The sequence below is a fragment of the Dermacentor variabilis genome, chromosome 1 (genome assembly GCF_050947875.1).
Source record: "Dermacentor variabilis isolate Ectoservices chromosome 1, ASM5094787v1, whole genome shotgun sequence".
Lineage (NCBI taxonomy): Eukaryota > Metazoa > Arthropoda > Arachnida > Ixodida > Ixodidae > Dermacentor > Dermacentor variabilis.
This window is the reverse complement of record NC_134568.1, coordinates 289,364,473-289,381,321: the sequence shown is the minus strand read 5'-3', so window position 1 is coordinate 289,381,321 and position 16,849 is coordinate 289,364,473. Positions and strand designations below refer to the sequence as shown.

General features: G+C 46.4%; 1 protein-coding gene across 2 annotated transcripts in view; it reads left to right on the top strand.

Annotated features, from left to right (window-relative positions):
- Window positions 1-13,547, top strand: part of rau (RA domain-containing protein rau) — an 80,769-nt gene extending 67,222 nt beyond the window's left edge. For both annotated transcript variants that reach the window (XM_075677812.1, XM_075677811.1), the window contains 5 exons: window positions 4,985-5,247; window positions 6,116-6,179; window positions 7,699-7,831; window positions 10,116-10,234; window positions 10,756-13,547. In XM_075677812.1, coding sequence (XP_075533927.1) covers window positions 4,985-5,247; window positions 6,116-6,179; window positions 7,699-7,831; window positions 10,116-10,234; window positions 10,756-10,899 — 723 coding nt within the window. In that variant the 3' untranslated portion in view covers window positions 10,900-13,547. The remainder of the gene's footprint in view (window positions 1-4,984; window positions 5,248-6,115; window positions 6,180-7,698; window positions 7,832-10,115; window positions 10,235-10,755) is intronic.
- The last annotated feature ends 3,302 nt before the right edge of the window (window positions 13,548-16,849 follow it).

The window sequence follows — 16,849 nt, the reverse complement described above, 5'->3', positions numbered from 1 at the left end:
AACCTCCGGGCACGATCCATTCGCCCATCGGGAGAAGCACAGTGCGCTCTTCGCTGGTGCCCTTTGTACGTGGCGCGGCCGGTCATTATGCAGTGGCGTTACATAATGTCGCGGCTTAACCAAGGCGCCACAAAAGCTGCTCCGGATTGCTTACGCCGCCGCGAGGACCGCGCGGTCTGTTCTCGTCGGTGCGCATCGTAACAATTTCTCACACGTAATGAATGCGTCGGCCCTGTTCTCGCTGAAGGGGTCGCCAGCGAAAGTTTTCAGTGTTTCAAAACGCTGCTTCTACGCGCTAAGTAGCCCGGACCGTTCTCGCCTCTCTGTTTTGTGCGCGAACGAGAAGTATCGTTTGGCTTTTACACAGCTCGTGTGCAGTATATGCGAGCAACAGGGATTGAGAGAAAGCCGTAAGCTGGCCAATTGTTGCAGCACGGGGCTTGGTACAGCACATTAGAAGACTGACAGAATGCAGCGCCTCCGATGGCTGGCTGTTGATTCATGATTGTGGCTACGTGATGAAACGCGTGAAACACCCTGAACAAAACATTTAGTGGCATTCATTTTTTTTTCTTTTTTATCAATGTGCAACGTTCTCGATTTCGAGCAGGAATTCTTGCTTCATACCTGAAGTTCGTGCTAAAATGTCATGCGACATTGCGTAATGTACACAAGAACGTGAATCCGTTTCGAAATGTGCGTATCCGTTTCATTCGGCGACCTGCCATTTACAACCTCCAAAATGAGCGGTCAGAGCATTGCCGTACGTGCGAGACTGCTGAAGACGCGCAGACAGCTATAGCTTCTGCTATCACTGACCGTCGTTTTCCATTCACTGAGTCACGCTTTGTCCCGTAGACAATACGATTTTTGCGCGTACCGTCCATGCCTGTGTAGCAAGGAGCGAGGCCAGTGCTGTCGTGGCGTGGTGGAGGCCGCGTGTATACTTTCACTTGCGGCTGCGTCTTCCTGCTCTTTCGAGGAGAACTGTATAGGAAGGTCGTCAAGCAGGGACTCCTCGATCGATTTAGGCCCGGGAGGGGGGGGGGGGGGGGCAAGCCCACATCCGCTAAGGCGTTTCTCCTCAGAAAACACGACCGGGGGCAACGCTTCCTTGACGGCGGGGGCTTCGCTCGCAGCCAGCCGACGCTGCCGTGGGGGGCGGCGCACTCCGCGAGCGGCCCATCGCTGAAAGATTCATCTGCAGCGGGTGCGTCCGCCTCGAAGCAGTGGGTGCGGTATTCTGCGCGGACCAGCGGAACGCGCACGGCCGCCGCCGAGATGTGTATGCGCGCTTTCGTTCGCTCCTTAGAATGCCGACCGCGCGCGGATTCCCCATTTCCGCCTATTGTCCCTCTAGTTTCCACATATATCTAAATGTTTCATTTCGCAAATCCCTCTGCGACGCACACTACTTGCGCTGCAACTCTGCTGCAGTCGACGTTCGGGGGCGTGGTGCCTTTCTTTCGCCCGACTGTGCACTGGTTGGAACGGCTGGTGGCACGTATACTGCTGGACGAATATCCGCCGCTATTCACCGAACGTCGCGCACTAACGTAGGCGGTATCGTCCGCGTGGCAGTGCATGTTTTCTGTGACCATACGTAATCATGTGAATGCAACGTTTCTTTTATTTTTTTCGTCGCAACGCACCCTTCAGTGTCCTCAGCTTTTACGGATGCCAAAGTGCCGTGCTTCGTGCGGGTCTTCTGCGGTAAAGACGCGCGAAGGCGGGCGACGGAAAGTCTACAACGTCCAACTCCTTTCAACCTTCTATTCAACGCACCTGAAACCTGCTCTTGCGCGGTGCGTTCGAGGAAAACCCGTGTCTCTCCGTCATAATATCTGCGCGCGCACTTTTCATTACGAGCCGCATGCTGTTGCATTGGTCCGAGCACTGCAACGAGCGGGCGTCACAGCGCGGTGACCACAGTTGCGTGCGAGCCGCGGAGAAGAGCGTCTCTGGTTGGCTGATTCCTTAACTTCACGCGGTGGAACTGTGGCTGCTGTCTCTCCACGCGCAAGTTGGAGAGCGGGCCGCCGCCGCGCGTCCTTGTGCCGTCGGTCCGGACACGGACCACGGCGTCTGGTCCGTGCTCGCACGCCTGTTCACCCGTTCGCTGTCCGGAAGCGACTGGCGTGCGAAGGGCTCCCCCCGACGCAGCTGTGGCGCGTCTGCCCGCGTCGATGGGGCGCGCCCTTCCGTGACCACCACAGCCAAAGTGCCGCGAGCGATGGGACGCCCGGACTCTGTAGCGCCCCGGCCAGTCGTGGAAACTCCGTGCTCGCGTGTTTTGCCCCGGCCGCTTCGTTCGAGTGCGGCTCGCCCTTCGCGTTTATTTGCGGCGCCGCGCGCGAGCTTGTGGCGTCGGACTTCACCCTTGGCTGAGAACCGGCAGCTGTTCTCGGAGGCATGCGGGACTGTTGCTTCACAAGGGCGAAAACAGTGTCCAAGTTCAAGGTTGCGATATTGCGCTGGCTGCGAGACGGTGTATAAATATTCAAGGTCGTTCACTTTTAATGGAAACAGCTGAGTACTGCCAGCGTTTCTTCTACATCACTAAAAGTGACCGATATGGTGCTTTAGGAAGATGTCTACCTGCCGGCCATCCTTGCTAATTTAACTTGCTACGAGCGCTTGATCTTGAAGAGTAATAAGGTGTTTCCTCTAAAATCGAACAACACCTTGTACGTAGCCTGCAGTCGCTTTTGCACACACGCCGGGATTACGCTCACAGACACGTTTAATTACACATGCTTGGTCTCTCTATACACGTCATTAGGGATTAAAAAATTGATGTACTGCGCGAATAAAACCAGTCTTATGCTGTTACTCCGAAAGCGGACATTTGAAGGAAAGAAGAAAGAAGAATTTAAAAAATAAACAAAAAGCGATCGTCTTGGCCCGCCTTATTCTACTTACTTTGCTGGAAGTAACTATATATATATATATATACGCGAATGCTAGATCGCCAGGAACGCGATACTTTCTCAATGCGCTCTACAAGTTCCTAACACCTGAGTCCTTTTGTCCATTAATTCAAAATTGGTTCATTTCTTTCAGTTCACAAATAACTAGGCCAACAAAAAAGATACTGATGCTACAAGCTACGGGTAGCTTTACTGTACGTTCCGGTCGAGCCATCTTCCGGTTACTTTTTCAATCATATGTGGACGTATTGGAAGAATTTATATAAAACAAGGGGTGTTCACTCGCATCGTTACGGTCATAGTGAATAATACCAAAAGCGGTGAAAAACTGCCCCTTTGGCCTGTTCTCTAATAATAATAATAATAATAATAATAATAATAATAATAATAATAATAATAATAATAATAATAATAATAAAATAATAATAATAATTACCTGTAGCAGTGTTGTGGAAAACGTAAAGAGAGCTCCATGCGGTGCTCATGACATGCGAATACTTCCCGCGGCAGTCACTACACTATTGACGTAAAATTCTTCTGACGACGCAAACAGGCTCAGCATATAGTGGGTCGCTTGCTAAAACCGCATGTAGCAAAAACATGTAATATACTATTATCGTTTATATCTTTGCAACCGTACTATACCCACGCGGCTAAGTTTAACATTGTTGTGTAGAGAAAGTAAGCTATTACACGATCGTGCATGGGTTGCGTGCACAGATGGCGCCCTTGTAGCGCCGCGCATGACGCTATAGGAGATGGATTTCGCCTTTTTATCCTCTCGCTCGGCGTTCAAAGGAACAGCTCTGTAGTACGTTTGTACGATCTCGTTTGAGAGAACATGTCGCGTTTGAGAGAGCTCACTCAGCCTTAGTGTAGGTATAATCCATCGGACTCAAAAGTGTGCTCATCACGAAAGGCTTACGATTAACTGTGCATTAGTTGCAGAAATTTGACGGTTACTCGGTTATGGCGCCTCCACGTTCGACACATAGGGTTCAGAAATGGCGTGGACAGACTCGGGCAGCAGAGGGATGCCGATTCGCGCCCACCACCTTTGATCACGCCAGGCACACTATACGAATAGGGTGCGAGCGCTATTGCATGATAAGACCGTAGGACCCCCACTATATCTGTATCATATAAGGTAAGCGTGTAAGCTTTCTAATACGTGAACAGATCTCACTTGCGTATTTGGTGACGTCATTTCTGTACTCTATAGTGCCCCGGCGTGTACTCGGCAGCACGTACAAGACGTTTCACGTACCTCATTGCGGCTGCGTCCCCGACACAGCCTACCCGATAATTTTATTTATATTGGAACCGTTTACTTGCCGACGCACTGTAGTAGCCAGGCTATAAAGACGAGCATGCCTGACAGTCCTGATACACCGGTCAGGAACGTCCTTTCTTTTGTTCACATATTTTTGTAAAGCGTGCATGGTAATGTACCACGACTTATGTCAGAGCTTTTTCGCTGCCTGAAATATAGTGTATTTTCTTCGAAATGTTTATAGAGGTGCAATATGTTGTTGTTTTTTAATTCTGTTCATCGGCCTGCTTCGAAACGTTGGAGGTACAATACTCTGTTGTTTTGTAATTGTGTTCATCGGCCTGTGTGCCAGCCTGTAACACGAGCAGAATGCTTTTGTCAGGATATGTAGCTTTTAGGAGGCTACATGCCATGTAGGTAGGTATATATACAGGCTTTGTCTACATACCTAGCCTGTATATTCGAGCCTCTGTCACCAGGAGCACAAGTACGCTGTTCGCAGGAGCAGATGATGCACAAAGAAAACTTGAAGGCAATTAAAAAAAAGTGTATAGTGATGACGTCGATATCGACGCGCAGTCGGTTAACAGGCATTGGAAGAGCCTAGAGTGCACTACAGAGTGAGACCACTACAGCTGTAAACATTACCGCTTGCGCCGAATCACGAAATCAGGCCGACTTCTAGAGAGCGACAGAACGCAGCTGACTGGCTGTATTGGCGTTTCATTGTTGCCCATGGCCCTCTGTGACGCCCTCCGTTGTGCTCTCCTTGTATGCGCAGACAATGGTGAAGGTGTATGCGCGCGTACTGTGCGCTGACATGGAGTACAAGACGCTGTGCATCGACGCGAACGCCTCCAGCTCCGACGTGGTGCGCCTGCTACTAAGCAAGTTCAAGATGAAGCACCGGGACCCGAATCTCTTCTACCTCACCATGGAGGTGTGGGTGCGCAAAACTGGCATCCCCATCCGAACTATCATGGTTTTGGACGACGAGGCGCGGCCTGTGGAGCTCCAGTCGTGCCACCCGAAGGGCGATTCCAAGTAAGTGCCCGTTGGAGTGTCTGCCCAGGCGTGTCGCACACCGCGTATTACGCACGAGAATGGCGAGCACACCCAGTGAACTGGTTACGCCATAGATGAAATTTACTGTTGAGTAGCATTCGCTTGGCTTGTTCTACTGGTATTAGTTAAAGTACAATTGCGCGCACAATTGCGCATGGTTACGCAGCGTTTGAGCGTGCAATGTGTTACACTCACTTTCTAATTTGCGCGGCCATGACAGTCCGACGTTGAAGGCTTGCCAAGGGATTATAGTTAATCTCCTTGGAGGACAGTGCCATGAAGCCCTATTCCATTCTTTCAGTGCTTTCTTCTCCGATTATAATAATGAAGAACTGCGCAATTTTGAGCACATACACTACTGAACGTGTGCTGATACTTTGTTGTTCCTACTAGTGTCTCGACGAATGGCGTAAATCCATTCAGAATATAGGGGGCTACTCTTCTGCTGAAAGGTCGCTTTATACGCACTGACATAAGACAGCAAACGAACTACCATGGTAGTCGTTGCAAGGGCCGGCCTAGTTGCGCTTTATTGCGAAAAAAATAATTTATATAGGTTCGTAAGTGTGATTGATTGTTGTTTCAAGATTGAAAAAAAAAAAAAAGACTAGTGGGGAATTTGAATGCCAGAATGCAGTCGAGTCACTATTGCAGTTCCCCCAGACGGCGTAGGAGATCAAAAGAGTCAGTTGAACCATATTTAACATAACCACCGTTAAGTTGGCAGCAATGCTGATGTGCAGCATTGAAAATATTTCAAAGTTGTTGCTGACTATTGTGTGCGTGCGTTTTATGCATTCAAAACAATTCCTGGTTGCCTCTCTTTCTTCCTTTAAACCTGTTTCAGATTTCTCCTTCAGATGAGACGAGGAGGTCTGGTCAAAGTTTACGACAGCTGTTTAATGGCAGGTGTAAGTATCTCCTTATACTTATTTTCTGACTCGAAGGTAACGTGATCCGTCTTGGTGCAACGTTTTTCGCAAAAATGAAGACGATTCAGCGCGTGGCGTTTTAAGTATAGGCATGCTAGCGCTCAAACTGGATCCAGTATCTTGAGATCGCAAAAAATTTAAGCGTGACGCAAGCCGATAAGGGCGGGACGACGTGTTGATGCCGCCGTCATGAGCCGCAAGCGCGGGCGTTATTTGGAGGTATAACTAGATAATGACCTAATCGTTATCCCTGCGGCCGATTTGTAAGCATCAAAAACGATCGCATCTACGCGATCGGAGTCTCACAAGGGCGTTAACATCGTGTCACGTACCACGCGCTGCGTGTTTCATTTCGAAGGCGCCTCTAAGGACCGAAACGAAACTAAAATGACGCATGTGTCGTACATGCAGCGTGTTTCGTGTTTCGGCTGCTAGCCTTATATGAGACGCCGTGTGTTTTAAGCTTCGTTAAAAACGCAAACGCGCGTTTCGTGTTGCGCGTGCGTTGGCAGCGCGTGGCGAAGGGCGCACGCTTGGCCGACTCATTTCCCATTTCCCCAAATGGATCAATTTGTTTTGTTTATCTATGTTAAGAGTTCTGCTCCGCTTGGGGCGCTTATACAAAGAGTCATCTTGGTATTAGACTGATGCGACAGGCATATAGGTAATGGTACAAGGTAGATAGAGAATTTTTGAGGTTAAGCGAGAAAAGAAAGAGAAAGATTGAGGATATGTATACAAAAAGACTAGAATGAAAAGCATGTATAGCATACCGATTAGCTCAAGCAGGCTAGATGACTATTTGTGACCGCCCCGTTCAAAAGGAGATGCAAATAAATCATCGTCACCTAGGGTGGCTCAATAGCCGGGCTTGTTATCGAGGCACCCCAACGCCATCTTTAGAACATTGTCCTTGCTTGCATGAAAGCGATGCGCTGTGGAAGGACGTATGCGAAATTAAGTTTCGTTTACCCAAATTACCAATGTATGACACGTCAGTAGGTCAGCCTTGTGCGCTTCGGCTGGCAGGTACTACACTATGTAGAGCGTGCTTAAATTGGGCGCGCACAATGTTTGAATTTTAGTATTTGTCTGGAAATGCTGCAAGAACAGTTTTTCAAAACGTACATCTTCTTCTTTGGCATCTCTGTGAGGGAACATACCATACCCGGATCTGCTGCACTTTAAATGCATGCACACGTGTGGTGTCACAAGTAGGGGGACTGGGAAGGTGACCTCTTTCTGGCCACTGCACACCATCCAAGCCCCTTGCCCGTTTCAACAAATACTTCTGCCGCCCCTATTGTATAGTTTAGTCGCTAAGGCAAACTTTGGCCAAAAATAGTTTTGTTCTGTCTTAGTTTGCTATTCAGAATATAAATTTGATGTAGAATTAGACGAATGCGTTTCTTGAACATTGGTGCATGTGAACGTGTCTGCGTGTGTGAAGGTTCTCATGAAATTCTTTTCTATCTCATTCTCTTCCCACCTGCCTTAGTCTCTGTACAAGAGCCTGCTGGTATCAGAACGGACAACAGCGGAAGAAGTGGTTCAGCTTGTCCTTCACTGCTACAACTCCAGTGACCGAGGATCCAAGTACTCTCTCTACGAAGTGTGCCCCATCAAAAATTGTAAGCATTCGACGGTTTTACCTTATCTATCGGCCAGCGTGCTTCAGCGTTCTTTCCTTCTTCTTTTTCTTCCTTTGTTTCGCATTTCGCATATCACGCTCAGCACTGTTCTGCATGGACACGTCCGAATAAGTTTATTTTCAGAAAATACGGAACTTTTCTTTTGCAGTTCATGAAGGAACCTTTGCGATCGCATGGGCCCTGTGGTGGGTTCACCTTTAGTTTGTCACATCACCCTACTTAAGACATTAATCAAGTTTTACAGAGAAGCGCTGTCAAGGGGAACTCCAAAGCCGTTTTCGTGCGGCGGTGAAGGCCGGCGTGTGACGGCGTGAGCGGTATCAAATTTTATCCAAAGAACAGCCAGAGTCACGGATTTTTGCTCTGAAACGTATTATTGCGATAGTAAATATATGGACATTCTAGTGAAATTTTCGGCGTCGGTGTCGCCGTGAGGTGCAGTAAAAGCCCAAAAGTGATAAGATCGCGGCTGCGTGCCGTCTGCTGCATGTGCGAGTGAAATCATGCGAGGGTGAATCGAGAAGGACGGCGGTGGTGCGGCCGCGTCTTCTCGCGTGCGCAGCGGAGGAAGGCAGGGAGCCGCGGCCGGAGTGGAGCGGATACTCGCTCTACCCTGCCGTGCGCGCGCTAGGAGGTGGGGGCAGGGGGGGGCCAGGTAGAGCGAGTATCCGCTCCACTCCGGCTGCGCATGACATGGCTGAGTGCAGCCGCGCGCGTCTTACCTTGGAGGTAATCTGCGCTGGGTTCGAAGGCTCGCCGACCCGAGATAGCTGATGGCTTCGTGTGCGCTGTGTACTCACGCTACTAGTTCGCGTTGAAGCGAGAGACAGCACGAAGGCGAATTCGCTCGCCGCTGCTACCGCCCTTCACGCCAGCGTTCCGATAGCCAGTGTCCGCGGTCATCGAGAAAAATGTGTTCATGTTTGCCTGTGCGCATGTGACACCGTGCTTGTTAATTTAGTTAGTAAGCGAATGTTTCCAGCACTTTATACAGTTAATAAAACTCCTAACCTTACTGCGTATAGCTGTCTAATAATTTGCTATCGCAATCAATGCTTCGCCTTTCGGGCGAAACTGCGACTTTATCAGTTATTATAAAGTAAAGGTTGCCCTACGCGAACTTCCACTCGAATAGACTACTTATTTGTGCGGTTTTTAGCCATTTTTTTTCTCAAGTCGCGTTTACTGTTTGGAGGTCAGCTTGGAGTTTTCGTATGGCTGCGGCGGTGAAATCTGCCGGATTGGTGCTGCAACGCAGCTTTACTGCTGCGTTCGAGGATGGTCATGGCTGACTGTTCTTTGTGACGACTCCGACGAGGGCTGCGTAGTGAAATCTGACAGCGTGGTGGTACGACGGAGCCTGCGTAGCAGCCGTCACTAGAACAGTCAGCCACGACCACGGTCGGAACACAACAGTAACGCAGCTCTGCAGCAGACAGCTGATACTTACGAAGGGCGTGAGCAGTTGCTTATACAGCTTCGCCCCTGTCTTTGATGTGTCAGACTGACATACTCCTGCGAATAATTTTTATTTACAAATTCTGAAACCACGATACGTGTATAAACTATATGGGGTCACCCTCCTTAAGTACGATACTTTCCGGAAATCGTAAAACATGTGTCATGTTAAGCACGCAGCGGCAAATCCACCTTCATTAAAATAATTGCTTTCTCTCCTTCCTTCTTACAATCCTAATTGCCTTTGCTGAGCAGTGAAATGGTGCTGGATAGGCCTTAAGTCTTGGAGCGAAGATGAGGACGTTCTTTATGCAATGTCAAAGTCCCCCAACTGTGTAGGCCTGTTTGTGCTGCTTAAAGCCCCTCAAACTTACTAAAGTACTCGGGAGCAACATCTCCTCCTTCGTTCCCCCTCGTCTCCTTCCTTTCGCACTCTCTTCTCAATGGTGGCACTGCCAACTTCGTTGACGGCGAAACAAACGATTTGTCGCTTTTGACTACCTAGTAATCTGCACATCACCAATGTTGTATTGTTACATATTGTATTGCAACTAAAAGTGCATAATTGCATACATCAGCAGCTTAGCATAATTAGTGTAATCAGACACTCTTTAACAATTTACCTGCACTGCCAACGTATATATGTGCTTCAATTTGTGACCTCCAAATTATATCACTTGACATTGAAGGAACATGTCATTTTGTATTATTCAAATCATGTGAGATCAAGCACTTTTGTTTATTCTCCTCACTTGTGCTTTTCTTATATGTGCTGAATCAAATTTATGTGTCTATTTAAATGCAGATGAAAGAGCGCTCCATTCTAATGAGCTGCCCCTGAGGATCCAACAGAGCTGGCCATCTCCAGAGCATTTTGCCTTCCACCTCAGAAGGAATCAGGAGGGCACACATCAAAAACGCCAGGTTAGTTCCACCGTTATTTTCAAGCCGTATGACAGAAACTAACATAGTTTATTTTCTTACTTTTTGTTAGACTGCATGTGAAGCCCTTTTTTTGGACTTATTGCATGGCTACTAATAATCACAAAAATTATAAAAAGAGAGAGAGAAACGAAGGACAAGTATTCGATTACAAATACCCATACAGAGACTGCAACTGCACCTGCTTTATGACTGTGACAAAAGCCATGTCACTTTTTTCTTCCTCCATTTTGCAACTTACATTTTCTTGGCATGCTTATAGCACTTCTTTTCAGCATTCACAGTCATAAAACCAAATCTTGCTGTTCTGTTGGAAGTAAATCTCTAACATTCTTATGATACATATATATGTTATTTCTAGGCACATTTTATCTGTATATAATGCATGTTGAAATAGAGAATGGGTAAATGAGAAGGGATGGCTTCAGGAAATTACCATCTACATTTCACTGGTCTTATTTAATAAATATATGTGTAAATGTCTTTGTTTGGATTCATTGCAGCTACCTTGGACATGCCAAACAGACATGACTGGTCATCTCAACTTCCGCCTGAATGTTTCAAGGAACGAGTTAAGTCCAGCAGCTATTCATTCACCCACATTGAAGCCATCGTACAACAATTACGAGAACTGCTTTTACATCTGAAATGCAGTAGTGTGATGTGTGGTTATGAAAAAAAATGCACGCTCCTTGAATTCGGTGCCCTGCATAAGATGTGTGCAAGCAGCAAATGTCGAATCATGTGCTTTTTCACCAAATGTGTGCTTGGCCAGCATTGTTGATCTTGTGGAAAGAGGCACAAGAAATTGTTTCATGTAGTCTATGGCACCTGTTCACAAGTCCAAAAGCCATGACAGACATTATTTCTGTACCAATGTGCATCCATCATGCTGCAGAAAGAGCATTGGATATTCTCATTTTCCACACCTTTAACAAGTGCACATGCTCTGAGGTGCGAGATTTTCATACCGAATTCTATGTGTAGGCACAAGGGCTGTCTCACATATAAATTGGTTTTCAAACTTAAACTGCACTTTCTGAATATGTTTAGTGACAGAAGGGGACCACTATTGTCTGAAAGGATGTAGCGGTATTCTTCATCTGAGCAATGCAGCTTTATTTTGCATTGAACAGCTTGAAATGTAGATGTGTGCAATTAATTCCTTGACAGCATGGTCTGCTGTTTAAAGGATATGTTCATTTTGCTTGTATAATATCATTGACCAAAGACATGCGCAAAGCATTCTGGTAAAAGGTTACATTCAACGATTCACTGGCACATTGCTCAGTGTAGCATTGAAAAGAATTGTCATTTGAACTTTTACGAATTTTTATTAACAAGTTGTACATAGGAGTCTTCCTGCTACAACATGGTCACATTGACATATATGCCAGTGAATGATGCATCCCCAGAAATATTTGCTCACTGTTGCCAGAGCATTTATATAGTTTTTATCACATTCATGTAATATATCACACAGTGTCTTGATTGCTTTGTAGATAAATGAAAATTGCAAATAAGGGCTACACATTACTCAACCCACAGGTCATCATGTATGTCATCAGCGCCTAACATACTAGTCATGCAAGAAAGCGATAATAATGAAGGCTCGACACAGTGTGAAATTTCAACACTTTGTAACATGCTGTTGTATTCGCTTTCCAATAGTTTTTGTTCCAACAGATGCTAGAATGTGGCTCTCAAAAAAGATTTGGATATGTGTATTCCCTTTTGCTGTGGTTGTTCAGTTGCAGATTTTGTGTGATTGCAAGCTACATTTGTCAAACCTGTAATACAGAACCAGAAAACATTAAAAACAAGGAATTAGAAGGCTGTATGCTTTCGTACAGATAAGCTTTTAATGCAAAGTAGTTGTGTTTTCTACTTTCATTTTCTCATTTTTATTTGGCATGGTCATTGGCAGAGCACACACACAAAAAAATGAAGCCCATGACAATTTCCTGTGTAAATTGGCATCTCAAGTACTGACATGGCAATGCTTCCCTGGTCAGTGCTTCATTTGATGGCATTGCTTTTCCCTCCCTAAACAAATAGCAAACTCAGAAACTTTACCACACTTTTTCTCACCACAACGTCTCCAAAGCTATGTACTTGACAGTGCGAAATGGGACACCTTTTTCATAATTTTATGGATGATAACTGCCACGGCACTCTCTATCCAGTGGGGGTGAAGAGCAATGTGCCATCATTAACATAGCTAGCACAGCTTCACTGTAAAATGTATGACTGAATTGGTACTCCTGCACATGCGTGCAGCTTTCATGATAATTGGCTACGAAGCTCAAGACAACTATTCCGGTGTTACTCATATTCATTTTCGCTACCCGTGTGAGTTTGAAGCCAAAAGTACGCTAAGCATGGTTCAATTATCGAGTAGTCGGACCTCACTCAAGCCTGAGAACATGGGCATACTGGCCCTTCGAACTTTTCTACCTTGCATATCACTGCAGTTTGGCCACACAAAACTTGCCTGCTTAATTTTGGCTCAGTTTGTATATTTTGTTGCAGCAGTTGTCTGCCTACTCACTGTTGAAAAAGAATGCGCCTCCCCAGATAAGACACAGGAAGAACATAGGTGCAGCCTCCGATATTTATAGGGTATCTCCATACGTGTGCAGGGTCGACTGGTGTGCACTATGTTCACACTTGAGTGATGGACCTCCTGGCAGTGTGCCTCAACTATGACAGAAAAAAATCTTGCATGTGACCGATTGAAATAGTATGTGCAGCCACTCTATGGCCTCACAGTCTCTCATGTGGTGTATTGCCTGATACCAGAAAGATTTGTAATCTGCTCTAAGTGGCCTGTGCATGTGGGGACGATACGCAATGTCATGAATGTTGCTGTGTATTGCGTTTACATTTCACATGCAAGGATGCCATATCGGTGACCTTTACAGCACTTTGAAGAGCCACTTCTCGATGTTGTCCTGCAATCGCAACAGCCATGTCACATGTTATCAGGACAATGTTCTTAAAATCCTTAAAATCCAGCCCTGTACTCAGGGGCCAGAGTGGTCTTGATTTGTTTGTTGCATTGATGGCATTTTGGTATTGACTGTGTTTTCAGTGTCGTTACACGAACCTTACTCATCTGATGCTGTACAGGACAGGAATGTGAAGTATGAAGTTGAATATATATTGCAATGTTCTATTTAATTCTATTTTTGAGGCACATTACAATGACCAAAGCAGAGTATAGACTATTTTATTTCTGTACATACATATTATTGTAAAATACAGCAACAATAAAATTATTGTTTCTATGAAACTTGTATGACTTCTGTTTTCTGTACTCATGTGCTACATTTAAATGAAAACTAATGCTAGATCAAAGAAACCTTCAGAAGTTTGTATTATATTTAAGTGTAAAATAAAAAAAAGCAGAGTATGCATAAATTTTGTTCAAGTTGTAGGGCACAGAAAGAGATCACAGGGATCTGTGGAAATCTGGTAAGTTTCCTGCAGAATACAGCGTTTTATTGCTTGAAGAAGTGAAATGACTAAGCAAAGCTTACTCTCTTCTTTTTTAAATTTCGCTCGCATTGATTGTTGTTACCAATTTCAATCGGTGTCGCTTGTTTCCATATTCCTAGGCATACTCTGTTACAGTCGGTTGGAATTCCCAGAGCTAGAAAATAGGCAAACCCGTACTCGAGCGTTCACCCGCATAAAAGATTGAAATTTGGATGAGCTGGTATTTGTTCATAGTGAAACAATTGCCGTCCGGGTTCCTGCGCGCCGTCTCACAATGTAGTCACCAAACAGTAGCATTGATGGTGCAAGGAGCCTCTAGCTGTCCCATGCACCGGGGAAAAAGAAAGGAGAACCATGCGGCTTCCTTGATGCTGAGGGCCATCCTAACCTGCAGGTAGCGTTACCAAAAGCAGCCGAGCGCTAACGCGTTACTCGGCGTCCGCTCGCATTCTCGGGCTAACGGTACCACCTTACCGACGCGACTGAGAGGAGATGGAAGAGCAGAACTGGGACATGGCTGGGCAGTAGAGCGACAGCACAACGGCCCTTATTCCTTCCACCAGAGTGTAGACATAATCGGCATGCGGCGCCACGAATGCTGTCATACCAAAGGCCCCTCCAGACGTTACCGCGGCTATGGCACGTGGATAGTGGGGCTTAGTCGCATCAAGCCGCTAGCTTCGTTTTTGTACACAGGTATACAAACTCGTTGATTTATGCTGGAAATCGTACCCGACAAGGTTCCTTATTAGCGCCATGACTTTGGTGACTGCGGCTTTGGCGGTCGGTGGTGCCCGTATTACATATACTTACAGCGCCATAGGCCTGGATTGCTGACGACAGGTCACGCATCCCAGCTCCGTCTTAAACATCGAGGAAGGAAATAAACACGGTCCTAAAGCATTTTCTAAACGATTCTGCACAGGACCACAACTTTGCTGGAAGAAGGAACTCCAAATACTGCAAGTTTTATTGAAATCAAGAGCAACAACTGCACAGCACACCACGCTGTCATATCTTGATTTCGCCAGCCGAGAGGGGAAGGGGAACAGTTATCATCTTTGCCTATGCCTCCGCCCTGTTGTCAGACTAAACTTCGCACCCAACAGCCGGGTCACATCAGGGAGGAGCTTTGCGCCGATCCTCTCTCTCTTGCATGCATAATCATGCGAATGACAATTAAAATTTGGAGTCGGTTATCTCGGAGCACAGACATGCTAGTAGAATTCTTCCAAGTGAGAGTCTGTAGAAACACGACTGGCCTCTAACTTTTGAATACAAACATACACACTTACTGCAGCCAATGAAAAGTTAATTATTCAATTTTAGTAAATTGGGCTGCAGACAGCTATAATTATCATCTCACTTTGTGTCCCGCTGGCCATATACCTTATTTGCACAGGTGGTCTTCACGTGCCTCCCAGTGCCTAACTTTAAAAGAACCATAAAGCTTATAATTTTGAACACCCGATAGAATGGAACACTGCACCAGGAGCACAAATATTGAAATCGCTACAGTCACTGTAGCACACTCCTAAGACATGGCCAAGTGGATTAGAAGGACTGGAAGTCGGGCGAGTTGGTAGGAATTTGTTTCTACTGCGCGAAGAAAAACGGGTGCAACGGAAGATTGAGGCACACAGCACATGCGCAGTTATTCGCAGTTTATTCTGGATACAAATAAACAGTTGACTGAGGTACGCGTTTCTTCATAAATGTTTTAAGGCTGAACGAATGGGAAAAAAAATAGTATGTGTGACAAAATATTTTTCATACGTCGGCATTCAATGTATCGTGCTGCACAGATACAAAAACTGATATGCGAGTGCTATTGATGGTTGGATTATGCATTCTTTTAGTTTTCTAATACAAAACGTTTCCGCTATCCCAGGCTTCAGTTGTTCCCTTTTCTCGTGAGGGTGCGAGCGCTGGAAAACCTTGGGGTGCATCCGCACTCTCGGCAGTGTGCCGCCAGGTGTGACATAGCTGCTCTTTACAGCGAAAGCCGTGTATGACTAACCTTCCGTAGTTTTTTTCGGGGTCCGGCAACAGAAACCAACTTGACGATTCCTAACAAACCCATATGGGTGCAGTGCGGCGGCGCAGATGTCAAAAGCGGAAGAGATTAGAACGCTCGCCGTGAACAATAGCGTGACTTCAAGGTTATCCCAGTATATAAGCAGGAGAGGTATCGGTGCTAAAAACAGCTGCGTTATCGGTGGGGCGGACACGTATGGTTCGTACACCGAAAGAACAACATGCGTACGAGGAGCGACGGAGGGAACAGCAACGAAAATGTAAACGGCGCCGGCGCGAAACGACCACCGACAAAGAGCTTTTCCGCGATGCTGAACGAAAACGACAATCGCGAACCCGGGCACCTCCGAAGGAGCAACTACGCCAGACTCGCAAAAAAGGACAACCATTCCACTCCGTGAAGATGGAATGGCAGCGAAAGCACTTTGCTTTTCGTTTGAGAGCTTTGACTATCGCCAGCTTTCGCTGCCATTCCATCTTCACAAAGCGGAATGGTTGTCATTTTTTCAGGGACAGTTCATGTTCTAGAAGCCATGTCTTGACGCACCTTCCACATTGCCCTACGCAAGATTTTCGGCACGACAAGGGTACCTGGGAAACGATACCAAATACGGTAACGATAACTGCACGACCAGGGTATCTGCATTACAAGAAACGTAGGAACAAGTGTGCTTCACTTGGCATACGCGTTGACGTGCGGAATAGGTATTTCCGCTCCTTCGTCCTACCTGCGTGCAGGCTTTCGAAAGTTTTTCGGAGACGAGAGTGCAGTTTACACTCCGTACCGCTAGCCTACATTCTTTAGTCGGTGCGATAATGGGTGCACCTCTGGAATGTTGCTTTTCCCTAGCCTGATAATCTGCTCAGAGAACGTGCCCTACAGTCTTGTTATTATCAGCGCTTGTAACAGACTAATAGCAAGCGTCAAGGGTAATAAGTTGCGCAAACCATCGAACGACCCACGAAAAAGATCGCTTTCATTACGTGCACCTGTTATTACACGGGCTAAAGGATAGAGCCTTGCGGTACGGAGTGCAAACTGTATTTTCGGCCCCGGAA